Source organism: Beta vulgaris, chromosome 2 (genome assembly GCF_026745355.1).
Source record: "Beta vulgaris subsp. vulgaris cultivar EL10 chromosome 2, EL10.2, whole genome shotgun sequence".
Lineage (NCBI taxonomy): Eukaryota > Viridiplantae > Streptophyta > Magnoliopsida > Caryophyllales > Amaranthaceae > Beta > Beta vulgaris.
In genome coordinates this window covers 44,388,167-44,401,538 of record NC_079203.1, presented here as the reverse complement: position 1 = coordinate 44,401,538, position 13,372 = coordinate 44,388,167, and the positions used below count along the sequence as shown (strand labels likewise).

At 34.5% G+C, this 13,372-nt stretch overlaps 1 protein-coding gene across 1 annotated transcript; it reads left to right on the top strand.

The window, feature by feature from the left end:
* Positions 1-1,457: 1,457 nt before the first annotated feature.
* Positions 1,458-11,918, top strand: LOC104885917 (ATP-dependent 6-phosphofructokinase 6). The gene is made up of 13 exons (XM_010670508.4): positions 1,458-1,794; positions 4,035-4,081; positions 4,174-4,213; positions 4,420-4,482; positions 4,574-4,711; positions 5,466-5,624; positions 5,730-5,783; positions 6,164-6,232; positions 6,357-6,486; positions 8,590-8,846; positions 10,731-10,776; positions 10,868-11,022; positions 11,282-11,918. The coding sequence occupies exons 1-13, from the start codon at positions 1,585-1,587 to the stop codon at positions 11,456-11,458; spliced, it is 1,545 nt and encodes a 514-aa protein (XP_010668810.2). The 5' UTR covers positions 1,458-1,584; the 3' UTR covers positions 11,459-11,918.
* Positions 11,919-13,372: the final 1,454 nt, after the last annotated feature.

Genomic DNA, 13,372 nt, shown 5'->3' with positions numbered 1-13,372 from the left:
ATAGAAAGGGAATGAAAATTGAAATCAAGTAAGGGGAAGGATTGGTAACAATAATTGTTACTTTTATTGGGTGTTTGATTTTGCACTTGAAAAGACCTTAGACAAAGAGATGAACCTGCAGCCAATGACTATGAGAAATCACAAAGAATGCATAAAGCTAATGCATATAACGAGTCAAAAGCTTTCCATTTGAAATGGGCTCTTCCTAAGGCAGAAAGGTCGTAGCGCTGACCTCTTTTTTTATTGATTCAATACAATAGGGGAAAAGATCGTACAGTTCCCTACCGAGACAACAGAAACTCTCAACGGATCTTCTATGTCGGGCATATCCGAATCGGATAAATCGGCCCAACCAACTTATTAACGAGATGTCCTAATACATTACAAAATTTCGCTTTAGCCAAGGATCCTCCTATGAACCCCCTAAACAGCAAAACGCCCTAATTTAAAAGTAAAGTTTGTATACAACATTTTCTTTCTAAGATAAAAATTCCACCAGGATTAGATAATGGAAAGGAATTTTTGCAAGGGAATGAAAAAGATATTGTTACTCCTCTAATTTGGAGGGTAACTTTTTAGGGGTTTGAGTTACCCTCAAGTAAGGGTAATGGTTAACTTACCATCCAAACCAAACAATGAGCAATGTATTTAGATTATTAAATCCGCTTCCAAGCCCTAAAAAAAGCCTAACCAAACTAGTGGTAAGTACCACTTGGTCTAGTGGTTGAGACTTTAGTATATGAACTTGAGGTTACGGGATCAAAGTCTATATTATGCAATTTCTAATACTTCATGCGTTTCACAATACTCGCTACACTTTCCATTGTAGGAAGTTTCACATTACTTGCTACACTTTCTTTTTGGGCAATAAACTCTCTCCATCTCTCCCCTCTCACATGTGTCCCTTTTCTTTTTACTCTCTACCTCTCTCTTCCCCAAAAATTACCTAGGAGTCACGTGAGTAATATAAAACAGTCTGTTTGGTAGGGCGTAAAACGTTTTCCTGAAAAGTTGTTTTCCTCTATTTTCAATTTTACATTGTTTGGTTGGCAAAAGAGTGTAAAACCATTTTCCCTTGGGGTAAAATAACTCTCACAATGATGGAAAATCATTTTCTTTTCAAAATGAAGGGAAAACTGTTCCCCTTATCTCTCTTATAGATTCCTCTCACTACCTTCTTACTTTCCCTTTCATTTCATCATTTTTCTTACATGGAACCAAACAACGGAAAACTAATTTTGAAATTATGCTTTATATTGTAAATGGTTTTCCATGAAAATCATTTTACTCTGAAAATATTTTATGCTTTACCAACGTTGCGTAGTTGACTTGGGAGTGAGTTACAAATGACAATTTCACCAAAAAATAGGGCGATGAAATTAAATGGACAAGATTTAACTGCTCACTTTGGTAAAATCCAGCAACACGTCCAAGTGTTTTATCGCATAAAGAAAGGCGCGCCTAAAATCATAAAAACGTCGTTTTTGACTTTTGTGGAATCACAATTTCTCCTCTTTCACAAATACTACATAATTCAAATAATACGAGTAACACCTAAAATAATGGCACACATATGATCATTCGATGAGACATTGTCTCCATTTTCGTCGGAAGAACAAATTAAAGGTTCTCAAATCACATACAATTAATTGCAAAGATTTAGAGAGAGAAAACGAAAATTCAATAGAAAAAATGGAGAAAGAAAATCAGGTACACATGAAAATTGTCAAAGGCGAATATGGTTACGTTCTCGAAGATGTTCCTCATTTATCAGATTACATCCCTAATCTTCCTGTATGTTTTCGATAATTCAATATGTTTTTCATTTTGTGTATTTTGATTTTGTTGTTTGATTATGATTATTGTTGTTGTTATGGTCAAGCATTTGGAGTTTTTGCTGGATTATGATTAATTATGTTTTGTTTTTGATTGATTAGGTCAAGATTATGAAATTTATTGTTGGTATTGTGTTTGATAATGGAGGTATGATGAATTTTGGAACATAGGAGAGATAATGTGGATTGTTTTGATTGGAATTTAGAAAAAAAGAAATACTTTGTCACCCGAAAGGGTCTTTTTTATTATTATTATTCCCACGGCCTAGTCTGATCAGTACCTCGCCAGGCTTTTTTGTTTTAATGGATTCATAGAATAAAGAGAATGATTTATTTTATTTTTATAATGGATTCTAAGTTTATGTTTTTAGATAATATTCTCATGAAATTCGAAAACAAATGATTGAATTGCTTTATGGGTCAATTATATGATGAAATTGAACATGACATGCTTTATTTATGGGTGATATGCTAAGATTTGAACGATGACGGGTGTTGAGAGTGGGGAGAATTTTGATTAGGGAAAGATAAACATCCTAATTAGAGAGAGTTCTTGTGATGAGATTTTTGGCTGTGTTTTCAAGTTAGAAGGGTGCCTCAGCTGCATATGAGGTTGTTACAAAGCTAGTGAGAGTTCATAATCGGGTGAGTTTAAAGGTTCCGGTGTTGATGAGAGGCTCCACGGTTTGCTCATATAAAGACTGGCTTGTGAAAGGGTTTGCAACTTTGGATAATAAAAGTTAACATTTTGATTTAACACAATAATACAATATGGTGGATCGTGTAATATTCATCAGCAGAGATGAGGAGGAATATTCACATACAAAATCTCGTTCTGCATTTTACCTTATGTATTATTTTTCTTCCTGCTGCATGGTGTTGTAATTTCCTGACAAGTAGTAAATCAAACCGATGTATTGGTATAGAGGATAGCCTATGTACTATGTTACTCGGACTTGGCTACCTTTTTGTGTGTCATACTCAGGAATATGAAGTGTCCCAACTCCCAACCCATGTTGGAGTGTCGAGTATCTGACGTGGGTACTTGGGAAATATCAGATCAGCAAGTTTTAAACCTGAAATTTATTTTCCATTATCCTGCATATTGGTCCATATCACTTGCACGGGGTTGCAGCAATAAATTGTGTTTTCCTTATAGCTTAGAAAATCTTGAATTTCAAAAGGCAGTGATTTTTCTAGGAATAATCGAATGGGATGAAATATTGTGGAATTATAACTTTGGCAATTTGGAGTTATTGGAAAGACTATTGTAAGTGACTTAGTTGTCGAATTGTTAACTTATCACCTTACAGTCTATGTTGCTAAAATTTGGAAATGGAAATTGCCATTGCAGAAAAAAAAGGGAAATGTGGAACCACACTCCAGTTTACTAGGGATTGCAGAAACACAAAAACTGAAATAGTAAATTATCCTTTTGGCGAGAAATGAAATTTTCTTTGTTTATTATTAACAATGATATAAATGTCAAAGATACTAGAGTGAGTTAGTTCAGGTTTAATTGAGGAGATCATTAGAAATAAAGTCTTTTTGATACCTAAAGACCCACAAGATGCAAAGAAATTGTTTGTCACTAAGAAGTAAGAAGAGGTTTCCTACAAGTTTCTTTTGAGTTTGAGTTCACAAGTTTTCCACAAGGGGAAACGTGGAAAGCTTAATGATCACCAGTATTACTGTGCATTAGAACATGTTGTAAAGCCTAGTCGTGGACTAAAAGCTGCATGAGCTTCAATTAGTTAGCTGCTCTTAACTCATCATTGCAATTCTGAATCATATCCTGCTGCGCTTTACTTATTGAGCCTGTGTTTTATTTTTATGTTTTATTTATTTATATTTAATCATACTTTGGAACTATTGCCTTAGAGGTCAATTGTATGTGTTATCTTGTATGAAGAATTGAGTCCCTTAGAGCGTTTGAAATTTACATTGGTGTGTTACGCATAGAACTATATAAAAAAAATAATCAAACAAACAATATGGAAAGCTTTTGGTGTGGTTAGCCATTAGCCTGAACTACCTTGAGGCACTTGATTATCAGTCCTTGACAGTTGAGATTTCTCTACCTCTCAGTCATTTTAGTGTTAAGTTTCAAACTTCGTTGTATAACCATATCCTATTATTTGCAGATCTAATTTCTATTTGATCTGCTTGTTTTATTTACATGTTTCTTCTTGTACGCAGACCTACCCCAACCCTTTACAAGATAATCCTGCATATTCAGTTGTAAAGTATGTACACTTCCATTGTTTGACAAATGAATTTATCTTATCACCCATGAGTTGATAAGATGTTGAACTTATATCTTTATGTTGTCCCTCAGGCAATATTTTGTTCATGAGGATGATACAGTGGTACAAAAGGTAATTCGCTTGATATATATAACTTCGTATATTACTTTTTCTACTGCTTAGGGTATGTTCTGGTATAATATCTTCTAGACAGCAGTTCGAGTAATTTGTACAAGATTATGTTAGGATGAACCTTGAGAGCTAATATTACTTTCTTTTGATTTCAAAATCTAGCAATGGAAGAAATACAAGCTCAGTTTTTTTCTCCTGTCCTCTAGGTTGTAGTTCATAAGGATTCACCGAGAGGTATTCATTTCAGGCGTGCAGGACCAAGGCAGAAGGTACTTTCTCTCCTGCCTTTTAGTCACAGATGCTGTGAGAATTTTTTCTTCTGAATGACATTACTAATCATAATCTTATATCATAGCTCAGGTGTACTTTGATTCTGGTGAAGTTAATGCGTGCATTGTAACATGTGGAGGACTTTGTCCAGGACTTAACACTGTGATTCGAGAAATTGTTTGTGCCCTTTACCACATGTATGATGTTGATAAAGTTATTGGAATCGACGTAAGTACATTAGCCATTAGCATATATATATGATGTTTTTAGAGGACTTTATGTCATCATAGCATGTTTTCAGTCATTATTCTTCTGTATCTTATGGTATAAAGTTTAAAGCTACTCTCTGCAAACAAGAAAAAAATTGAAAGATTTGATTATAGACACTGTTGGTGTAAGCATCTGAATTAATCATAGATCATATGATACTTGCTTCATGAGCTAGAATTCTGGAAACCCTGGATTTGCTTCATTATATCTAGAGTAGGTTACTCTTCTATCAGTGCTGTTTGTGATGATTTATCTATCTATCTAAGAAAGTGGATCTAATACGCATGGTCTTGTTCTAAAACTTTCTGTTTTTTGGATAATAATTCATTTATTGTAAAACTTTGATACAGAATGTTTTTATGTTTGCGACAAACTGAATCTTTTTTGTGATCTGGAGATGAACATGTACTCTTGTTTTACCAAGTGCTTTAATAATTCAGTGCCTTTACCTTATGTTTTTGTTAGTCTTCTATCAGAAGTATTGGAAATTGATTGTTGTTAAAGTTTGGGGACATTTTTGAACTGGTAGTAAAAGGCTAAAACTTCGTCTATCAGTATAAATTGATATTTTAGAATTTCCAACTCTATGTATTACTTTATCAAATCCTGATAATAATGTACACTCGTCGTATTAAAACTTGATATACTATAGCTTTGTTTACAGATGTTCTACTTGTTAACACTCTTATCATCTGATTGTCTATGTACTTAGGGAGGATACAAAGGTTTCTATGCTAAAAATACTGTTAAATTGGACCCCAAGTTTGTCAATGACATCCATAAGCGCGGTGGTACAGTAATTGGAACTTCTCGAGGTGGCCATGATACAAAAAAAATAGTTGATAGCATTCAAGACCGTGGAATAAATCAGGTTATAAATGACACTTCACATGCCTTTTGTGTACCATCATTTTCATTTACTAGCCCTTTGTGCTGAAATTTGTGGTTCTAATTTTTGTATCATTGAACAATCCAGGTTTATATAATTGGAGGTGATGGGACACAGAAAGGAGCTGCTGCAGTCTATGAGGTAGTGTTTATTAGCAATAAGGTTTAGTAATAAGAACTTAATCTATGAAGTATATCAAATAATAGATAGAAGACTGGTCTTTGAACTGAAAAAAAAGTGTGCTCCTCCACCTCATTTTGAGCAATTGATATAACTATATAAGGATGATCTTCTATGGGCCAAATTCCAGTCACCCGCACTTGATACCCAGATGGTGACTTGAAAAGTCTGGCATGAAAGTAATCTCTTGATTGTCATTAACGATCTTCCAAAATGGTCATGGTATGATGACCTAGCTCATTCCTTTGAGCAGCTTGTTTCTCTGTAGTTGACCGATATGCCCTAATGATACTATGGCTGTTTTCCCGAAATTTAAATGCTTCTTTTTTGTTATTATGCAGGAAATTAGACGACGAGGCCTTAAAATTGCAGTAGCTGGAATCCCCAAAACAATTGATAACGACATTTCGGTACTTAACAGCATTTGGAATCAATTCTGTTGTTTTCTGCAGCTGCATGTGTCTTAACTACCAGATGTTTCTTTTATTGTGTTACTGAATATGATTGCTTTGGCTTATGGCTTATTTTTTCCAGGTTATTGATAGGTCATTTGGCTTTGATTCTGCTGTAGAGGAGGCCCAACGTGCAATAAATGCTGCTCATGTAGAAGCTGATAGTATGGAGAATGGCATTGGTCTAGTGAAATTGATGGGTCGCTACAGCGGTGAGTTATCACTTTCTGCTGAAATGAATTGACTCAGAATGGCAAAAATTGTGTGCTTGAAATAATATTGGGTTGAACTTTTATCGGATTGTAAAACTATCTTTAATTACGTAATTTAAGTTGGCTTCTATCTTCACCAAAAAAAAAAAAAAAATATTGGGTAATTTCTTTTTCTGTCACCTCTCAGCCTATTAGTTTCGTCAAGCTTCTATTATCACTTTTGGTGCTATATGTTCTGGCGGGGTCATCTTTCTTCTGCTAGTTCATACTCCCTCAGTCTCTATATATTTGCTCCTCGGCAAAGTTACATTATTAGAACAGTGAAAAAAGTAGAGAGAAAAAAGTTGGTAGGTGAGTGTGTTCCCAACTTTAGAAAAAAAAGTAGAGGGGCTATGGAGTAAATAATTTGAGACATCCAAAATGGAAAATAGAGCAAATAATTTGAGATGGATAGATTAGAATCTTTGCTGTCTTGTGCCTCACTGACTAATTATGCAAGATTGTCCTCTACTCATCTCACAATAAAGACCATCTATGTAAGGTGTTATAATCGAAAACCCTGATAAGATGTTTATATGAGTTTCTTACGGGATAAAATTTTGAACTTTGGCAACTTTTATTATAGATGAAGGATTGGGTGAATTTGGGTCTTTATTAAAATATAGTATCAAGTGGTGAAATAAAAGGTGCACGAGTCGTTACGAAAAGACAAAAGAGTCTTGAGAGGATCATTGAAAACCGATTGTCATGGTGACCCAGGACATTCCAGTAAGTTTGTTCCGATTCCTGAGCAGTGTTGTTCTCTCACTTCGTTTTCATCATTTGTATCCACTATCCCTTTTCAAATCAGTACTTTATATGTGTGTGTGTGTGTGTGTGTGTGTGTGTGTGTGTGTGTGTGTGTGTGTGTGTGTGTGTGTGTGTTGTGGTCGATTCTCTTACATGCAAAATTAGTCATCTTGAGCTCATGGAGGTTCTCCAAAATATACAGATATGATCATCTCCAAGATTCCTTAGGCATTCTCCGGTCTCCACAAGCAACATTGCTTTTTCAGTCCACCTACTTTTCAGGAATATAAAACGCGTTTTCATATTGTTACTTATCGGGTGTAGAATAGATTTGTTTCTCTATTAAATAGAACACATCGAGCTGAACCAAACATAAGAAATAACTTTGTTTTTTCGTATACGAGAAGTGCAATTGTTGGAGCACAGAAGAATGAGGAGTAATTTCAGCAAGAGCAGTCACCAGTCGGGATAAGACAGGTAAAGCTTGAACAGTCATTCTCGACTGGAAGTCCCAAGTATCTAGGTGCGTCCAAAATCAAGAAATCAAAGTATCAGCAATTTCAGTTGCTTCTGTCCTAACTCCTAAGCGGCGCAAGGACAACCAATTCATGTCCCTGTGCAGCAATCTTCTTTTCTTAACTTATTAAGTAGATGGGAAAGGGCCTCCATACAAGAGATTATACCGTGGTATGGATTGGATCTTGATGGACCAGGAATGCGGAGACACAGGATCCTTCCTGAGGGACCTAAGAGGCTAGATTAGCCGGAAAGTATTTCATTCTTGCCAAATTTGGTATAAAATACTGGTTGGATTGTTTGAGAGGTTCCGTCCAATTCTTTGAGAAAAGTGTATTGTAGGCTAAAGCAAGGAACAATCTAGTAAAATATCTGAGCTCCTTATGATCAAATATTCAACATGGACACTGCCCGTTAGACAGTAACAAAAAAAATTCTTATATTTGTAAAAGCATGATTGTCTTCAGGTCCTCGAACTTTTTAGTGAGTGCTTTATGATTTTCAGAGTGATCCCGGTTCACTTATCAGTTTTCTTGGCTCTTGCTTTCTGTTTTCTTTTGTTACAATCAAGAGGATGAATTAGGAATCATTCATGTCCAATTGTTAAATATACTCTTACAGTATTTCCTAGAATTCTGAGGATACTGGCCAAGTATTCCACGTCTTAGCAGCAAATTGGCAGCATGTATGTGCCATATCATCAGACATTAAAACCAGTAGTTGATAGCGGCTCTCTGTATCTTTGCTCTATCTTGCTCATCTTTATGTGGCTGTTTTGATTTTTTATATCCATTGCAGGCTTTATTGCCATGTATGCAACTCTGGCTAGCCGAGATGTTGATTGTTGCTTGATTCCAGAGTCACCCTTTTATCTTGAAGGTAAGGGTGGGCTCTTTGAGTACATTGGAAAAAGACTCAAGGAAAATGGGCATATGGTAATCGTAATGGCTGAAGGAGCTGGGCAGGAGCTGCTATCAGAAAACCGGAATGAGAAAGATGCTTCAGGGAACAAGTTGTTGAAAGATGTTGGCTTGTGGATGTCACATAAAATCAAGGTTTCCTTCTAACTACTCTTCTTTCCATAGGAATTCTTAAATAGACTGGAAAAGTTAGAAAACAAGAAATCAGATCATTGTTCACTCGTTTCATTCTTTCTTTGGTAAGAAAGGATTTACACCTAAATTGAAGTGTTAGGTTTTATAATCAATTTTTTTTTTTACTTCAATGTATATGTCATGGGCATGAGCATGTCAATGCCCACAAGTGCTCAAGATTATTTTTCTACTTATATCATGGCACTGTGATATTCTTACCCTCCAAATATGTGAATAATTATCATTATACACATTGCATGATACCATGTTCTGCCCAAGGATTGTTTACTACAAGATTATACATTAAGGTGATGAGTTTGTGTTTATGTTTTAAGACAGTATTGGATATTCCATATGTCTTTTAAGCAAATATACTACCAAAGTATGCGTCTCTTTTTTTTTTTTTTTCATTACTACCCCATACTCGGGCCTCTGGTGGTTGAGATGCATTAGCATTGCTGTGGATATTCACTTGGGATATGCCTTATAAATTGTATATGAATTTATTTAATATCTTATTGATGATGCTATTTCTGGCTTTGGTGTTTGGCATCACATTATGAGACCTTTTAAATCAATTCATGTGCATGGATTAGTTCTTTGCTAATACTTGAATATATAAAAAATTCTCGATAGTCTGTTTGTCATGTATTACATTGTTGTTTACTATACTTTGCGAGATGAGGAAGCTTCTTAATAGTCTGTTTTATTCATTTTGACACTTTTGACTCATACTTTTGCACCACTACTCAACAAATTCATCATCTGGTCTTTGCATAATTGGTTCATATTAGCAGATCATGTTACTATAACTGTTTCCGAATTGAATATATATATATATATATATATATATTAATATAAATATATATATATATATATATTATATTATATATATATATATAAGTGAGTTCATATGAGAATGCACACTTATATGAGAAATGAGATGATATTGACACTTATAACTCTTATGAATAAGTGATGTAACTCTAATGAAAGAGTGATATAACTCCAAAAAAAAAAGAATATTAGAAAAACAAAATTCAAAATTTGAATTTTTTTTTGGCTCTAAATTTTTTAGGTGGGTATAACTCTAATGAACAAGTATTGTAACTCTAATCCAATCGTGTGGTTGAGATTTATTCTCATTTCTCATGTAAGGAGCATTCTCATGTGATCTTTCCCCTATATATATATATATATATATATATATATATATATATATATATATATATATATATATATATATACTTCCTCCGTTTTTTATTAGATGTTACACTTTTCAAATCACGGACTCCTATGTAATTTTTGGAGAGGAGAGACATAGAGAGAATGAAAAATAAAAGGGTCCCATGTGAACATGTGATAGGAGAGAGATAGAGAGAAGTTATTACCCAAAATAAAAGTGTAACATCTAATTTAAAACTTCCTTAAAATAGAAAGTGTAACATCTAAAAGAAACGGAGGAAGTATATATATATATATATATATTATATATATATATATATATATTATATATATATATATATATATATATATATAATATATATATATATATATACTATTATATACATATATATACATATATATATACATATATATACATATATATAACTATATATACATATATATATATATACAATATATTATATATATACATATACATATATTATATATATATATATATATAATATATGTATATTTCTATATATATATATGTAGATATATAATATATGTACATATATATTCAATGTCTGTGGAGAAGTAATGAAGTATTGCCTTGATGTCATGATGAAACGAGTACCCTGGTTCTACTAGATTCTTAATGTACCTTTTTCATGTTTGTAGGAACATTTTGCGCGAAAAAGTATGATCATAAATCTCAAATACATAGGTCAGTCATCTCTTTCCTGTATTCTTTACTGTGTAGATTAATTAAGAAAGAAATGTGGATAGAAGAATGACATGGGCTTGCTGTTTGGCAGATCCTACCTACATGATCCGTGCTATTCCAAGTAATGCATCTGATAATGTATATTGCACACTTCTTGCTCAAAGTGCTGTTCATGGAGCTATGGCAGGATTTACGGGCTCCACTGTTGGGCTTGTAAATGGAAGACACACGTATATTCCTTTCGAAGTGAGTTCTGTATCTAGCATCAAACATCTTACATTTGTTTTTTCAAAAAAGTAAAAACTTGGGTATAAGCAAATACGATTTGCAGTTTGTTTTCTTCGTTTTTCTTTTCTCTTTCTAAAAATATTGCAAGGGGATAGATTTTTCTTCAGTGGATTGGGACCATCTTGGCTTTACCTAAGAACTACAACACAACCATAAAGTTTGAGATACAAGCTTTAGCTTCCTTTGGATGACATATGTTACCTTGATATATATGCAGCGCATTACTGAGCAACAGAATCAGGTTTGTATAACTGATAGGATGTGGGCGAGGCTTCTTTCATCAACAAATCAGCCAAGCTTCCTCGGGGACAAAGAAGTTGCCAAAGCCAAGGAAGAGGAGAGTGCGGCTCAGGCATCATCAGAGGGAGAGAATGTTCAAAACAAATCTGCATAACTACTTGATGCTGATGCATGACAAACATAACAGAATCATGTACTTCAGCTTGTGTACGCTCCCAATTCCTTGAGCCACTTAGGTTGAGTATATTTGTTTTTGCTTCATTTTCCATTTGGTAGGTAAGGAGTGGCTAGTAACGAAATCCCTCATAATTTGCTTTTCTCTTCCTGCTCCGGTGACCTTTTGCTCTCAATGGCAATTTACTGAAGGTTGCATTCAGTTTCTCCTACCAGTGCCACTACCTATAGGATCAGTAAACTTAGCTTGCATATATCTTTTTATTTTTGTACCACTGTTAGTTTTCTAGAAAAAAGAAAATTTGGTGTCTTCCATCAATTCTGTATCTTTGGCCTTCTTTTTCGATCCGAAAATTGTAATTTTTCACTGTTACAGTTAAGTTGGCATAATTTGGAAAGGGTTTGGGATTTTGAAATGTATAGGCTGCAGGATTGGAGCATTGATCATTGTTTATATTTTGTTAGTGCTGAACTTTGCTATAAGGCAGAGAATTTGTACAAATATTTGAAGTGCAAATAAAACGATCGAATATACTACATCTTGTCCTTCGCTGGGTGCAACTTTTCAAAGACTATTATATTTTCACTACAAAGTTGGTTGTCACTGTTCATTGAAAACAGTTATACACATAGATGTTAAAACACATAAGCCTAATTGAGGTTATCTTAGCAGTATATTCAAGCTTTAAGTGGTTAAGGGGATGAATATCGGAACACAATACCGCGCCATATCAAACATGATTGGAGAGTCCGAGCAATATGATTTGAAGAAAGAACACGAATGAGTATTACCATGTCTTTAAGCACTTCATAGTTCACAGAGTTTAGAAGTTGCTCTACAAACATAAGACAATGAAAATGTTGCAAGCTCAATGATTCAAGACCAAGTTTGGGAAGCCAAATGTGAAGTGGACTTTCCATCTAACTCTTGTATGTAGTTCTCTATGCTATGATTCTGTTAGACCATATACCACACAACGGCTTGTATGATACGCCACACCACATACATGACATATACATAGCACATGCTCTATGTGCGTCTGTGTATCACGCCTGCAAGACACAACCTAACTTCATATGGTACACGAACTGTCATGCGATCTCATATCATGCATGCACTAATCCTATGTATTGCACGTAGTGGCGCATTTCCTAGAAACGCACATTGGGTGTACTTAAATATGGCACTGGGTTGGGCCTAACCAGAAGCACGATGCGATCGAGCATGAAAAAAGCACAACATGGCGTGACATGGACACGAAACAAGAACATCATGACACAATATTGTAAGTGGTAGGCCATGGGCGTGCTTAGGGTTGGGAACAACGAACCTCTTTTCTTTACGATGTCATTCTGCAAGTTCGATAGTACTAATAATTTCTATAAGAGATTGGACTAATTACATATACTTTAATCTTGACGTAGATACTATAAAGTGGATTCTCATCCTTCAAGGACTACGAGCATAAAAGGAACATTTACCAACAAAAAGATCGTCCTAATTAAGTTGATCATCTCATGGCTATTAGGAACAAATCAAATCAGATTGTTTTATTTTCCAATCTTTTAATTTGGACTTCCTCCTATATAACCAATATTGGAAAAAACATTGATCAAGATATTCTCCAAAAGTTTAGGAGTAGTAATCGTTTTAAACATTATACAACCTGGCAAGGCAAGCCCTTGAGGCATATTGTATCTTATGAGTTTTGGGCCTAGCTGATGTGGCACTAGAATTTCTAGGTTGTCTTGTGCATTGAATTTTTTCCTTGAATAATGTAAAAGTGGGTTTTAATTCCCAAAATATGCCCAAAAAAATAAAAATTCCCTGCGTACCGTCCACGTAGGACGGCACGCGAGAAACTGTTTTTTTTTTTTTTTTTTTTATCCCAGG